General features: G+C 44.4%; 1 protein-coding gene across 2 annotated transcripts in view; it reads left to right on the top strand.

Moving 5' to 3' along the window:
• The window catches only part of TTN (titin), a 271,286-nt gene that overhangs the window by 55,674 nt on the left and 200,099 nt on the right, over positions 1-15,513 (top strand). For both annotated transcript variants that reach the window (XM_084799170.1, XM_084799169.1), the window contains 2 exons: positions 12,038-12,316; positions 14,750-15,313. In XM_084799170.1, the coding sequence (XP_084655296.1) occupies positions 12,038-12,316; positions 14,750-15,313 (843 nt within the window). The remainder of the gene's footprint in view (positions 1-12,037; positions 12,317-14,749; positions 15,314-15,513) is intronic.

The raw sequence follows: 15,513 nt of genomic DNA, 5'->3' as shown, positions 1-15,513 counted from the left end.
AGATGCCTCAAGTCCTCACACCATACCCCAGGGGGTCTTTGGATACACATGTAAATATTAAAGAAACTGGAGCTGTAGATGATGAAGCAGGAACACAGGAGGCTCGGAGGGAAGGACAATGCTATGCGACCACGGAAGTAGTAGAATTCAAGACTGAGTGGGAAGAGAAAACCAGGCCTTTGGAAAATTACTCCCAGAGACACCCCCAACGTTGCCCACCTTCGTTTCTCCAGGATATCGAATCTCAAGAAGTTTATGAGGGTGACAGCTGTAAGTTTGTATGTCATTTTCAAGGGTACCCTCAGCCCATAGTGACATGGTACAACAATGAGATGCCAATTCCACGTAGGCAAGGCTTTACCACTGATACATTCGAGAACTACTCAGTGTTAACCTTTCCTTCTGTACAGCCCCAACACGGAGGCTCTGTTACCTGTGTGCTCTTTAACCAGTATGGAACAGTCAAAGCAAGCAGCATGCTTAGAGTGAGGGCAAAGCCGAGGTACCATTTCCAGCCCCACAAGGTCCCAGTATGGCCTGACTACACAGATGAAGAGGAAGAGCTGGCCTTGGTGTTTGACCAGGCAAAGAGTACTCATGCATCTTTCAGTCAAGAAGGCCAACAGCACCTTCATATGTTAGAAACCCGACCCCCAAGGCTCCCCTCTGCAGACACAGAGCTGCTCTCCTTCCCTGTAGAGATTCAGATAACGGCCGCCACTCCCACCCCAGAACAGGACAAAGAGTGCCGGGAGCTGTCCGAGTTGGCGTCTCAAGCAACATCTCAAGATCAAACCTCCCAGTCACCGAAACACAAATTTATATTCTCCTCTGATATTACTAACGAACCACCAAAAATGCTACAGGAAATGCCAAGGGATGCCAGTTGTAGAGAAGGTGATTCTGTAATGCTTGAATGCTTAATATCGGGGGAGCCCCAGCCAGCAGTCACATGGCTTCATAACGGGGCTCTCGTAGAGCAGAACCAAAGGTATGAGGTTGAAAAAGTTAATCGTAGCTACAGGCTGTATATCAGTGACGTAAGCCTTCAGGATTCTGGAAGATATGAATGTGTGGCTGAAAACAATTCAGGCATAGCCGAGAGTGTTTTAGATTTAACCGTAGAGCCTCTCACTTACAAGGAATATAGTCAATTGGAAAATATAAGTGGAATTTATACACAGTATCCCCAAAATCCACAAGCACAGGTTGAGGTGGAATCCATAAGGACACCTTTTTATGATAAGCCAGTTGGTCCTTTTGCTGCCCAATCAAATGTGAAAGAATACACTGTAAGAGAGTATTTCCAAAGCCTTGAGACAGCTGGACAGGTGGAAAAGAAAAATGTCGTATACTGTACACCTTCTAGTGAAATACTACCCAAATCTATGCAGAGTGCTTCCAGAGCCACAGACGTCAATGAGCCTCACAGAGCCGAACTCGTGCAGTGCCATGAGGATGGACATGGAGGTGAAAGGTCTCAGCCACCACAAACAGAAGACACCGGGTATCCATTTGTTGACGATTTCAGAGGAGATTACATTCGAAAAGAAGTCAGAGGTTGTTTTGGAAATCGTGGACCAGAATGGGGAGATATTCAAGGACATTCTCAAAGTGATTATACACCGAATATCCATTCCGAGGGAACCTCCGACACAGTTCAGGGCGTGGAAGACTCGCCTGTCACCACCTATGAGGAAGCCCTTGAAGGACAAAGGTACTACCCGGGGAAAAAGGTCAAGCATAAGATCATTGCATTTGAAAAGCTGCAGCGTGCAGAAAAGGGAATCTTAGAAAAAAGAAGGACCAAGAAGTCGTTTGTTAGCATCCCGCAGAAGAAACCAGATGATCTAGAGTTTTCATTAAAACAGGAAGAATCAGGCTCGAGCAGTCTGAGAATAAATATGTGTCAGGTAGAGGAAATGTCGTCACACAAGGAAGCGGACTCCTCTAACATCGTAATGGATCTGAAGCAACTTTCCTCTCAGGCTCAGGAGGACTCCGAAATAGAAGAGAAGGAACGGCAGGCAGAAGTGCTCCCTCTAGACCAGGCTGTAGGCTCAGAGAGGGTTGACTCTGAAGCACCTGTTACATTTGACCTAAAGCAGATTCACTCTCAGATAGAAAGTGCAGAAATAAAGTTCCAAGACTTGGCCAGTGGCCAACAAGATAAAAGCTCTTTTAAAACTCATCCACCGGCTAATCCTGAAGACATTGTCTTCGATCTAAAGCAAATGTATTCTCACATAGAAGATCCAGGCGAGGTGTTCCAGGGCCAAGAAACTGCAACCAAGCAGGAAACACACAACAACGAGGAGATTTCTAGCTGCCAAAGCTTTCAATACACACTGGAAGAAAGCACAGCAATTTTAAAAACTGATCAGGCGCTTGAGTCTTTTTCTGAAGCAGTCCATGGTGAATCGTGGGCTTTCTCACAGACTACACCTGCTGACATGGGAGAAACTAGTGTTTGGGAGAAAAACGGTTCTGTAGAAAATGGAGAGAGGAGTTTCATCTCACAGTTGAAAAGCGCAGCAAGTGATGGGGAGCTTTTCGAGGGTCGTGACATGGAAGATGGCTCCACCTTGGGACCCCCAGATGGTGTGACTCAGGGGTATGAGAGCACTCTGGAAGACCCCAGGGTAGATGCTCAGGGAGCAGACACTCCTCACAGGCAGCTGTCTCTGAGTCAATGCTTGCCGTTCTTGATGGCAGGAGAACAGCAGGACCCAAGCGAGCAGATGAGTCAAACAATGGAAGCCTCAGGGGAAGAACCCTACCACGAAGTTCATGTTCAAGATGAGAGCTCTTTCTCCACCGTGGAAGAAGAAAAGGTAGAAACTTGTTTTCCTGAAAATCTTCCTAGGTTGGAGGAGGCCCAGACAACTGAAGAGGGGCAATCTGAGACCTCCCTAACACAGTACTTACTGGCGGTGGGAAAGTATGAGGTACCTGAAGCTAGAGACGCCAAACACAAGGCAGAACTTGTCCAGAGTGAGTCAGTCACCTCAATGGAGGTTGAAGAAGTAACGTTCAACACCGTGTATGAATACTACAACCAGAAGCAGGAGCCCCTAGGGCGGCCCTATTCTCCTGAGTCTGATATTTCCATTGATGTGGGAAGTACAAGCAGCGAAGACATGTCAGAGTTAGATCAGTTCTACAGCCCGCCATCATCTGTAGAGCATTTAGAATCTCCCACGTCTCCTGATTTGTATTTTAGGCCTTCGGGTGTAACAGACCAATCCCTAGCAAATTCAAGAGGTGAGACTTTTGAGAGACACTTGGCGCCTTTAGAGGAAAATGGGGAAAGATACTCCACTCCCCCAGGAGAAGCTCTAGAGAGATACTCCACTCCCTCAGGGGAGGCTCTAGAGAGATACTCCACTCCTCCAGGGGAGGCTCTAGAGAGATACTCTACTCCCCCAGGGGAGGCTCTAGAGAGATACTCCACCCCTCCAGGAGAGGCTCTAGAGAGATACTCCACTCCCCCAGGGGAGGCTCTAGAGAGATACTCCACTCCCTCAGGTGAGAGAGGACAGAGAGATTTTATTCCTACTAGAGGACCAAACCATACTAGAAATGTAAGCATGAGCCTGTCAAAAATAGAGAGGGAAGACAGCATAGCCAATGAACATTTCCACACACCCACAGAAGAGAGGAGTTCACCTTATGAAATGTGGCGTTCAGATTCATTCGGCACACCTAATGAAGCCATCGAACCCAAAGACAATGAAATGCCTCCGTCTTTTATCGAGCCTCTAAGCAAAAGGAAGATCTATGAAAATACAACATTAGGCTTCATCATTGAAGTTGAGGGTCTCCCAGTTCCTGGTGTGAAATGGTATCGGAATAAATCTTTGCTGGAGCCAGATGACAGAGTCAAAATGGAAAGGGTGGGCAACGTGTGCTCTTTGGAAATTTCTAATGTCCAAAAAGGAGACGGGGGAGAGTACATGTGCCATGCAGTAAACATCATAGGGGAGGCCAAAAGCTTTGCAAAAGTTGACATAATACCCCAAGAGGAAAGAGCGGTGGCCCTCCCACCACCAGTCACCCACCAACACGTCATGGAGTTTGACTTGGAAAACGCCAACTCGTCAAGGACACCTTCTCCTCAAGAGATAGTCCTGGAAGTGGAGCTAAGTGAAAAGGATGTGCAGGAATTCGAGAAGCAAGTGAAAATAGTCACAGTCCCTGAATTTACTCCCGATCACAAAAGCATGATTGTGAGTTTGGACATTCTCCCACTGAATTTAGCAGGTCCCGGTGCGAAGGCCAGAGGGGAAGAAGAAGGTACAGATCTTAACATTGACTTAGAAGCATTTGAAATGCCTCCTCGCTTCATCACACCCATTTGCGATTTTCGACTTCCAGAAAATTCCGACGCAGTGTTCAGATGTTCGGTCATAGGCATCCCTACTCCGGAAGTGATGTGGTATAAGGAATATATGCGCATCGAGCCAGATGACAGGAAGTATGTAGTTAGTGAGGAGCGAGGGAGTCACAGCCTTAAAATCCGAGACATCAACCCTTCCGATAGTGCAACATACAGGTGCAGAGCTGTGAACAGTGCTGGCGAGGCCATCTGCCGAGGCTTCCTCACCATGGGAGAATCCCAACTCTCTGCTGTGACCACGGCGATGAGCAAGGTGACTTTAAGCAGTCAGACGGAGGAATTAGTCTTAAGAAGCAAATACGCAGACAGCTTTTTTGAATTCCAGGTAGTGGAAGGCCCTCCCAGGTTTATCAAAGGCATTTCTGATTGTCACGCACCCTTGGGGACAGCAGCATATTTCCAGTGTTTGGTTCGTGGCTCTCCGAGACCCACGGTTTCTTGGTACAGAGATGGAAAGTTGGTCCAAGGATCAAGGTTCAGTGCTGAGGAAAGTGGCATAGGGTTCCACAATCTGTTCATAACAGGCTTAGTAAAAAGTGACGGGGGACAGTACACCTGTGTAGCTACAAACAATTCAGGAATGGCTCAGAGCTCTGCCACTCTCACCCTCTCCTAAAGTGGGATTTCTCAGGGCCTCGGCCACTACAGCGTCTATGGATTAGCAGCCTTCCAAATGTATCCACTATATTTGGGTCCTAACACTGAAGACACCTAGAGTTGGTCTTTCTGTGTAGAAATCTCATCTTTGTAATGCATGTAAATAAATATTCTTGTGATCCTAACACTGAGACCATCACTTGTGTCAGCCACACCATGTGTCATCCAGCACGATTAAACACTTTCTTGGATACCCAATTGTTTGTGTTTGTGCTTTTCTGTGACCTGCCCCCCACAGAGTGTTTCAGCATTTTCTTTTAGCAGGTAAACCATAGATGCAAAGTAGAGGGGAAAGTGACCATATCAGAAAACCATGTAGAGACGGGTAAGAGAGAACTCCTTCGGCCCTTAAGTCAATTTTGAATTATAAGCCTCTTAGCATTTGGACAAACCCAGTTGTCTGAACTAGTTGATGTAGTCAGATGTAAGATGGCAAAGCAAGCAATAAAACCAGCTTTGCCTGAATGGCAGCCAATTTTATAAGCTGTTTGTTACAATTTTGAAAACTGGGCATATGTACAGATGCTGGTCTTTCCATATTTGGAAATATTTTACTTTCTCATTTGGAGCATAAAGTGAAAGTACAGCATTAATTTATCATTGACCTGGAGGTATTCCATATTCATCTGCCTGTAAATTTTTAACTATATGCCAATGTCAGGATCTCTAAAATTAGAAAAAAGGTGGGACACTTTTATAATTGAGACAATATGGTAATTTTTATTTAGGAATATATATTGTTGTATATACGTATATATATAAAACAAAAGCATTTTGTATTATTTTATGGGATTTTAATCTTTAAGACTAACTAGAAATTAATAAACATTCAAATTCCAGTAGGATATTTATGTTTATAAAGTGAATTTTATTTTTGTTTTTCAATTTTAATAATTCATAAGTGCTTTAGCATCATGACTATAAATCAATGTCAACCTTTGTCTTTGCACATAAGTCAGTTTTTTTAACACAAAAATGTGGAGTTTGGTTAAAAGGCCTCAGAGATTATGGTCAACAACAAGATCCTTTGTCACCTAGTGGTAACGACTGTAAATGTAACTTAAGTGAGTTTCCGTTTATAACAGATGAGAAAAACAATAGCAGGGAAAATGAGATTACCAGTCTAACCTCCCACTCTTTAGTTACGGCCATGACCGACTGGGTGCACGTGAGGCCTGCGTTGAGCAATACTTAAGGCTCATGACTATATTAGCCATACTAATATTGACTCTCAGACATGACCATTTGTTTCATATTTAATTTCCATAAGAGCTCATTTAGCTACCATTTTTATTATGATTTTTAATCTGTTGATGTTATCCTCACAATGGAAATTCTCCAACATCATTCAGATCAAATGATTAAAATCACATGTAGAAAACAGGCAAACTAGTCAGTTGTCTCATTTCCCTCAAAAAATTTCTAAATATATCTGTTTTAAGTGGCTACCATCTAGTGATGGATAAATAATTGCGGAACAATTATTTTCTCTTCAACCAGAGAGTACATAATACCTTTGATAATAACTCAGATGTAATATCCCACACCACTGTCCCTGAGGTCAAGCTAGTTCTGTAGCAAAGGGACATAAATGTTCTTCCTACACTTAGTCATATACTGTATGTTTAATTAATTAGAAATCCACGTCATAGCCAACATGACAAGCACACATATCCACATATTGCAAGCACAATCACATTTAAAAAATTGAAACAGAGAAGGAGGACAATGTTTTCATATTTGTGGATTTTTAAACATATACTTTCATTCACATTCACATAAGAGGGAAGGCTTTATTTGATTTTTCTCATTATGATTCCATTAACCTCAGATGTATTGAACTTGAGGAAATGTTGATTGAATAACAAATAGCTCAAAGGAAAAAAAGTAAGCCTTCTCCACACTTTTAATAATTAAATAAGACCTCTTATTTTCTGACTCAATGACACACAACTTTAAAGCCTGGGATATTAATTTCCCTGATGATAGATAGAGAATTCCATGTTATACAGGGTTGAATTTAAAAGTCGTCATGGGATGCTGCAAACTCAAATGATCTTAACTACAGCTTTCATGTTTGGGCTCGTTTACTGTATTTTTGTGTATATGATAATACACCATGTTTTGAAATAGGAGAAACCTTTGAAAATACTTTACCCAGTAGCAGTTCAGGGTACTTTAACTATATCCACATCTATTCCATTTGTGGGTGTTTGGGGGATTAAAGGGAAAGAAAAGTTAATACACCCAGCACAGAAGCAAAGCTAAGTGGCCACCATTAGTGTTTTCAGTGTGAAGTTTTAGTATGGAGTCATCGGTGGCTTAATATGGACAATCACAAATAACTTAGTAAGTGGTTGTTCTGTATTCTGTGGTCAAGTGCTGCTAGTGTTTTACAGTCCGCAGGCATGAGTCCTGTCTTCAATACTAAAACACTAGTGCTGTAGGCAACTAAGGCACAAAACTGCTCAGTGGAACGTGAGGGGAGTGGATTAGTAAAACAATAAGACCGACTTTCATTTAGGCAATAAAACTACCAGTAACTGAAAAGTCCAGAAGATTGAATTAAGAATCTACTTCCTTTGATAAGCAATATGTCTCTCGCTTGCCTGTTTGAGATACTATTGAAAGATTATGTGTTACTTGGTGTTCCTGTTTAACAACTGCCTTACACAATAAATTTTCACCACATTTTGATATTGGAGTTGTTTTCTCTTATTTCTGCTTTCTGCTTTCTTTCTTTTGTTTTTGTTTTTGTTTTTTAAGATTTATTTATTTATTATGTATACAGCAGTCTGCCTGTGTGTACACCTACAGGCCAGAAGAGGACACCAGACCCCTTTATAGATGGTTATGAGCCACCATGTGGTTGCTGGGAATTGAACTCAGGACTTTTGGAAGAACAGACAGTGCTCTTAACCTCTGAGCCATCTCTCCAGGCCAGCTTTCTGTTTTCTTAACTAATGTCTTTTTGCAAAGCATTCTTGAAGTACTTCAGTGAAGGGAGGCCTGATTTCCTAGTAATAGACAACAGTGGCTCCTGCAGGGCGCAGAATCGCACTTTTCCTCTACCCTGATACAGGAAAAGGCCCCAAGCTGCCCTTGAACTGGGAATCCTCCTGCCTCAGCCTTCCAAGTTAAGATTACTGGTGTGTACCACTATGCCTGGCTGGTCTCTGATTTTTTTTTTGTTGTTGTTGTTGTTGCTATCCATTTAAGAGTACTAACTAAACCATATGTTGTGTTTGAAGATAATCATTAAACTCAAGAAAATCCTATGTAAAAATTCTGTATGATGCAAGTGATCATGGATTTATGATTTGCAGACATTTACCTAGCACTTCTCCAAACCTCAGATCACGATGTGTATGACATTGTAAACCATAACAGGTGACGTACAGAGAGGGCTGCTTTTGTGCAATAGCTTTAACTGCTTGGTTTTCCCATCCTAGGCTACGAAAATTTAGCAATGTGGTTTTTTTTTTTATAAATCAATCTCACCACAGCCTGATTTCAGTGTAGAAGCTCAGTGACTGGTGTCTGATTCTTTGACTGATACTGTTTGGTAGCTAAACAAAATGAACTTCTCTCCACACAGAAATTGCTAGTGTTCTGTCTGCCAAGGAAGACTTTCAGACCTATAGCACTGATCTTCGCTTACCTAATGTGAACGAAACACTTGAACTTCTGTCTGAGGCCCCAGATCATCCCAGTCAGTTTGATTCCAGACAGGAGGGCGCTGCCCCAGCTTTCATCAGAGAAATATCAGATGCTGAAATAAGCCTTGAAGATGTAGCTAAGTTATCTGTGACTGCCGTTGGTTGCCCCAAGCCTAAAATCCAGTGGTTCTTTAACGGGGCCTTGTTAACCCCGTCTGCTGACTACAAACTTGTCTTTGATGGGGACAACCACAGCCTGATCATTCTGTTCGCCAAATTTGGGGATGAAGGGGAGTACACGTGCGTGGCCAGCAATGAATATGGAAAGGCAGTGTGTAGCGCTTACCTAAAAATAAACCCCAAAGGAGAGGGGAGCAAAGAGATGGAGTCAGTAGCAAAGAAAGCTCTGGAAAAGCCTGAAGGGCCTTGTCCTCCTTACTTTTTCAAGGAGTTAAAGCCAGCCCACTGTGCTCCAGGGATCCCTGCTGTCTTTGAGTACCTGGTGCATGGAGAGCCTGCCCCTACTGTTTTGTGGTTCAAAGAAAACATACAGCTTCGTACCAGTGTTTGTTACACCATCATTCACAATCCTGACGGCTCCGGGACCTTTATTGTCAATGACCCTCAGAGGGGAGACAGTGGCCTGTACACCTGTAAAGCCGAGAATGAGTGGGGGGAGGCCACCTGTGCCGCTGAGCTTCTTGTGCTTCCGGAAGACACAGATGTGACCGATGCCTCCCGCAAAGCTGAGTCCACCTCGGGAGTTCCTGGTAATTTTCTGGAAACGTCAGCAAGGGGCCCTTCAGTTCAGGCATTTGACTCACAGCGGGAAATTACAGCTTTTGTCAAGGATGCCGTTTCGAACGCTGCTTTAATTGCAGAAGAAAGGCTGCAGCTTTCCTATGAGCATAATGCTGACAGCAGTGACCTGACTACGGGGGTGACTATAAGGGCTCAGAAGCTGCAATCCCTTGCCATGTCCAGTCCCCGGAGCACCGGGGAACTGCCTTCCTCTGAGGACTCTGTTGACACACAGCCAGTCAAAGAGCCACCCCCAACTTTGCACCTGCAGGCTGTGCAGCCACCGAGAACCCTTCCCAGAGAAGATAGTGTACAGTGTGAAGAGCCGGAGAAAATCCTCCTGAGGGCCTCATCTGCAGCACGAGTGGGTGCAGCCGCCGTCAAGCCTCTGATGACCTTGACAGCTGAGCCCAAAGGGAGTTACCCACTGTTGTCAGCAGCAGCAGCTCCTGCTCAGTGGGTTCCAGAAGAAAAGGTAGTCTCCAAAACAGACAAAGAGCAGAGAGCTCTCCTTCGGCGCCAGAGCTTAGCCGAGGGGCGCGCGGAAAGTTTAGAGGGTCCTGACGTTGTGATCTCTAACGTGCACTCTGAGCCCCAAGTCCCTCTCGAACACACATGCACAGAAGAAGGCAAAATCCTGATGGCAAATGCAGGCCCGCTAGAAAGCGCAGAGCGGGATGTTGCGGTGAGAACCGAGGAGGTCAAATCCCTAAGCGTCCCACTAGCACTTGAGGAAAACCAGGTCCTACTCAAGGAAGAGGAGTCGGAGGACATGGCAGTGCCCTCCAGCCAAACCTCTACATCTAAGAAAGAGCCTGAAACCATAAAGGGAGTGAAGGAGGTTCAGGGAGGTGACCTGCTTTCTAAGGAAACTTTGTTTCCCAGAATTCCCCAGGAGCAACGATCACATCTGAAAACTCAGGTCCGCAGGGCTTTGCAGGCTGCAGTGGCCAGGGAGCAAGCAAAGCTTTTCTCCGAGTGGCTAAGAAACATTGACAAAGTGGAGGTCAAGGCTGTAAGCTTCACTCAGGAGCCCAAACGCATCCTGTGCACCTACCTTCTTACTTCAGTGAAGTCACTAACTGAAGAGTTGACCGTCGCTATTGAAGACATAGATCCTCAAATGGCTAACCTGAAAACTGAGCTTAAGGAGGCCTTGTGCTCCATTGTATGTGAAGAGATAAACGTCTTAGTCGCCGAGGACCCGAGAATTCTGAAAGAAGACAAAATAGGTGATCAGGGAGGAAGCGACCCCTCCTCAGATGCACAGAAAGTTGAAACCATCTTAGAACCAGAGGCTGAACCTAAGTACCTCGTCTCCAAAGAAGAAGTCAGTTGTCTGAGTGTGGAAAGTCAATTCAAAGATGGTGATACTGATGAAGTTCCCAAAGCTGAGACTCTGAAGCCAGCAGAAGAGAGTGGTACCCAGGACGCCACCGGTCCAGTGAAGTCACAGGAGGCTGAGGGTACCTTAGCTGCTCATTGCCCTACTATACTTAAACATTTAGTAGATACCATTTCTGAGGAAGGTGACACTGTCCACCTTACATCATCCATATCAGATGCTAAGGAAGTGAACTGGTACTTCAAGGGTAAGCTGGTGCCTTCAGATACAAAGTTCAAGTGTTTCCAAGACCAGGATGCCTACAGTCTGGTAATCGACAGAGTAAAGGCAGAGGACCAAGGGGAGTATGTCTGTGAGGCCTCAAATGACAGTGGAAAAGCAACAACATCAGCAAATCTCACTGTAGGAGAAAGAGGTTGGACTTTAGGGATAAACGGATCAGGCTCTTAATACCCACCGATTTGTAGTGATTTAGGTTTCGCCACTGAATTTTCACCGCCTGCCACTTTTCCAGAATGCCAGATATTTAGAATAGGAATGAAAGAAGTACAGACCTAATCATGGTTATTAACTTACATTTCTCTCTGACTGCCTTGCTGGCTAGTACATCATCATAGCCACATCACTACTTACTTCTTTAATAAGACATATTCTCATATGTTTTATATTGATAAATATTTTTCATAAGAAAATGTTTTGATAATATATAATAGAAAGTTGTCGTTCCATAGGCACTCTGCAGCCACCAGGCTCTTCTCTAAATTCAGAATAACCATGATTAGTCATCTACTTGTGTTTCTTCTTTCTGTCTGTGTCACACTTCACCACGTCAGTTGGCATATCGTGTTTTCACCTTATTTTCAGTTCCTAGGTGATAGAGTGTACTTCCACGACACATCTGTGGTTATGCATGCGCACCCATTGCACCATTTTAAAAATCTCATGGCGGTTCACTGCGGAGTAACAACTGAAAGTGCCACCATGCTGCTTTCTGTGTTGTTTGGTTTTGCCTTCACGACTGTTCTCATTTTCCAATCACGTGTCTCAGGCTGCCTTAAACCGTCTCACCAATGTCAACCGCTTTACTTCCTTAGCAGCAGCGGAAGGTAGTCTGAGAAGAAGGATGTGGGATGCCTGATAAGGAGGCGTGCTAATGGATTCTGCTTCCGTTTGCAGCCGCCCCTGTGATCAAAAGGAGAATTGAGCCCCTGGAAGTGGCTCTGGGCCACCTAGCCAAGTTCACTTGTGAGATCCAAGGGGCCCCCAACGTCCGGTTCCAGTGGTTCAAAGCAGGCAGAGAAGTTTATGAGAGTGACAAGTGTTCTATTCGATCTTCCAATTATATCTCCACCCTGGAAATCCTGAGAACGCAAGTTGTCGACTGTGGCGAGTACACCTGCAAAGCTTCCAACGAGTACGGCAGTGTCAGTTGCACAGCCACTCTAACTGTGACAGGTAAATGCCAGGCCCTGACATGGGTGCTGTTGCCTCCGTTCATGTTATTGCGTGTTTTGCTTTTTGTACAGGTGCAGAGAGTGTCACCTGCGAGAGATACTGACATCCACTGTGATGTCAGGCTGATTAAGGGCCACAGAGGGGGTGGGGGAACAAGTCCTTCTCCTTAGTTACATTTCTGTCGGCAGCCAAAGTAAAAGTTCCCTTACTGGATGGGAGAAATGTTAAGTCATCAAATGAGCCTGGCTTCACCCTTAATACGAAACATTTGAGGACTGTTTGGTGCTACTAAAAAATAATTAAATAAATAGGCAGTGGTGGTGCACACCTTTAATCCCAGCACTTGAGGGACAGAGGCAGGTGGATCTTTGAGTTCAAGGGGAGCCTGGTCTACAGAGTGAGCTCCAGGACAACCAGGGCTACAAACACCATAAAAAAAAAACCCTATATATATGATAATATGAACCCAAATAACAAATCAGAAACAGAGACAGAGTTACAAATAAAGCCAGAATTTGCAGGCAAAGTTAAACAATGATAGGACATAGGGCAGGGCAGGACTTCAAATAAGGGCGCTCACTCTGGACTTCATTCCTAACTTTAAAACAAGGACAATTACAAAAATACCCTGTTCTCAATTCCCTAAGTGACACGGTGGGTAAATTTCAATTTGTTAATGCCTAGCAAATGATTGGATTTCCTCCTTCATCAAAAACAAAAACAAAAACAAAAAACAAAAAACAAAAAACCCGAAAACAAACAAACAAAAAACAGAAAGAAAAGAAAAAGCACTTCCTTCCTTCCTTCCCTCCTTCCCTCCCTCCCTTCCTCCCTCCCTTCCTCCCTCCTTCCTTCCTTTCTTTCCATCCCTCCTCTCCTTTTCTTACTGATGGACTGACTCTTCACTAAGGTCACTGACGGAGGATGGTCCCTGGGTAAAAAGACTGCTCTTGGGTGGTGAGTCTTGGTCAGTGAGAATGTCCCAGGGAAGGCAGCCCACTCATCCACCTCAGAAAAAGGAGATCTTGGAAGCATCTTTTTCTCTGAAACTTGATTGCACAGCAGAAAATTTCTGAGATTCTAAGAAACTTGCCTGCAGTGACGCAGCCTGGGTCTGCAGCCGAATGTTTCCATACAGACAAGACTTTGGCATTCTTCTCTTCTTTTCTATTTTTGATATTAAAACAATTATATCATTTACTGCATCTCTTCCTGGATGTCCCACCTTGCTTTCTGTTTTCATTACTCATGGTACATATATATATATATATATATATATATATATATATATATATATATATTCCTAAATACAGCCTGCTCAGTCTGTATGGCGTTACTGTGTTTTCTGGGATGCCTATTTGGAATTAGATAACCAGCTTATGTGTTCCTCCTTGGAAAAGACACTTTTTCACTATCAACATTCCTTGGTTGCCTTTCGGGGTTAAGGCCTCATGGGCTTTTCTCTATAACAGCAGTGTTTTTAATAACAGTTAAGGATTTTCTTGACCCAAATTAGCCCAGCCCAGTTACCACGGGTCTGAGCCAAAAGTTCATCAGTAGGAGCAGATGACAAGGAGGTAGATTCTGTGTCTCAGATGACAAGGAGGTAGATTCTGTGTCTCTTGTCAGTAGGAGAGGATGCCAAAGCTTTGCTTCATACTGGAGGGTGGAAACAGGAAGTTTCTGCTGTGAAATAATTTTTATAAGTGCAAAATCACCATGGGGGGAGGGGCGTTGGTGTGCACATTCGAAGTTAAGTGGTGTAAGAGTTTCCTGGCGTTTGTCCTAGGGTTAGAATGACCTCTGTAAGGTTCTGTGATGCTCCGGTCTTACCAGGTTGTCAGCCAGCTCCTGCACTTTCTTACCTTCCTTTCAGTCTTCTAACTTACAAAGACGAAATACCAAATCACCCCCTACTATCGGTCCCCTGATAGAGCAAAGCCTTAGCAACATTGCTTCATGAGGGACATTTGTTCTTTCCTTTCTTTCCTTTGCTTGAGACAATTTGGGTTTGTTTGTTTGTTTGTTTTGGTTGGTTAGTTTTTTGAGACTGGGTTTCTCTGTGTATCCCTGGCTGTCCTGGAACTCACTCTGTAGACCAGGCTGTCCTCGAACTCAGAGATCTGCCTGCCTTTGCCTCCTTGGTGCTGGGATTAGAGGGGTATGCCACCACTGCCCTGTGGACAATTTGTTAAGAATGCTCATCCCAGCACTCGGGGAGGCAGAAGCAGGTGGATTCCTATGAGTCTGAGGCCAGCCTGGTCTACAGAGTGAGTCCAGGATAGCCAAGTCTACACAGAAAAATTCTGTCTTGAAAAAAAAATCTTCTGCTTACCAAAAGACATAACTTATCTTTTCTCTGTCCTGGAACATGTAATTGCCACAAGAACTTTGATAGAGACTACATGTGACGTGAAAACTTTTCTTTTGCAGAGGCGTATCCACCAACCTTTCTCTCCAGGCCCAAGTCCCTTACAGCCTTCGTGGGTAAGGCAGCCAAGTTCCTCTGCACAGTGTCAGGGACTCCCATAATCGAGACCATCTGGCAGAAAGATGGTGCCGCGCTGTCACCGTCGCCTAACTGCAGGATGGCAGATGCAGACAACAAACACAGTTTAGAACTCTCAAATCTTACCACTCAGGACAGGGGTGTTTACTCTTGTAAGGCTTCCAACAAATTCGGAGCAGATATCTGCCAAGCCGAGTTGACCATCATCGACCAACCCCACTTTATTAAAGAGTTAGAGGCTGTGCAGTCAGCGATTAATAAGAAGATCCACCTCGAGTGCCAAGTGGACGAAGACAGGAAAGTCACGGTCACGTGGAGCAAAGATGGGCAAAATCTGCCTGCCGGGAAAGATTACAAGATCTACTTTGAAGATAAAATAGCGTCGCTGGAGATTCCCCTGGCCAAACTAAAAGACTCTGGCACCTATACGTGTACTGCTTCCAACGAGGCTGGGAGCAGTTCCTCGTCTGCCACGGTTACCGTCAGAGGTAAGGGTGCCCTACAGCCATCTGCCACTTCCTTGTCTGAAAAGGAAGGCTTTAGAAGGTTCTATCTTCTCAGCACCATCCACAGTCTTTTTTATTCATTTAATTCCCAAGGCAAACCTCTGGGTCTGGGAAAGTCCTAATGTTGTTTGGTTGGCTTTTGTTTGGTTGGTTTTTATTTTTCTTTAATCTTCTTTAGAATT

This window comes from Acomys minous (assembly GCF_964271855.1).
Source record: "Acomys minous genome assembly, chromosome: 10".
Lineage (NCBI taxonomy): Eukaryota > Metazoa > Chordata > Mammalia > Rodentia > Muridae > Acomys > Acomys minous.
Note: the sequence above shows the minus strand (reverse complement) of the source record. Positions and strands in the feature narration are given on the sequence as shown.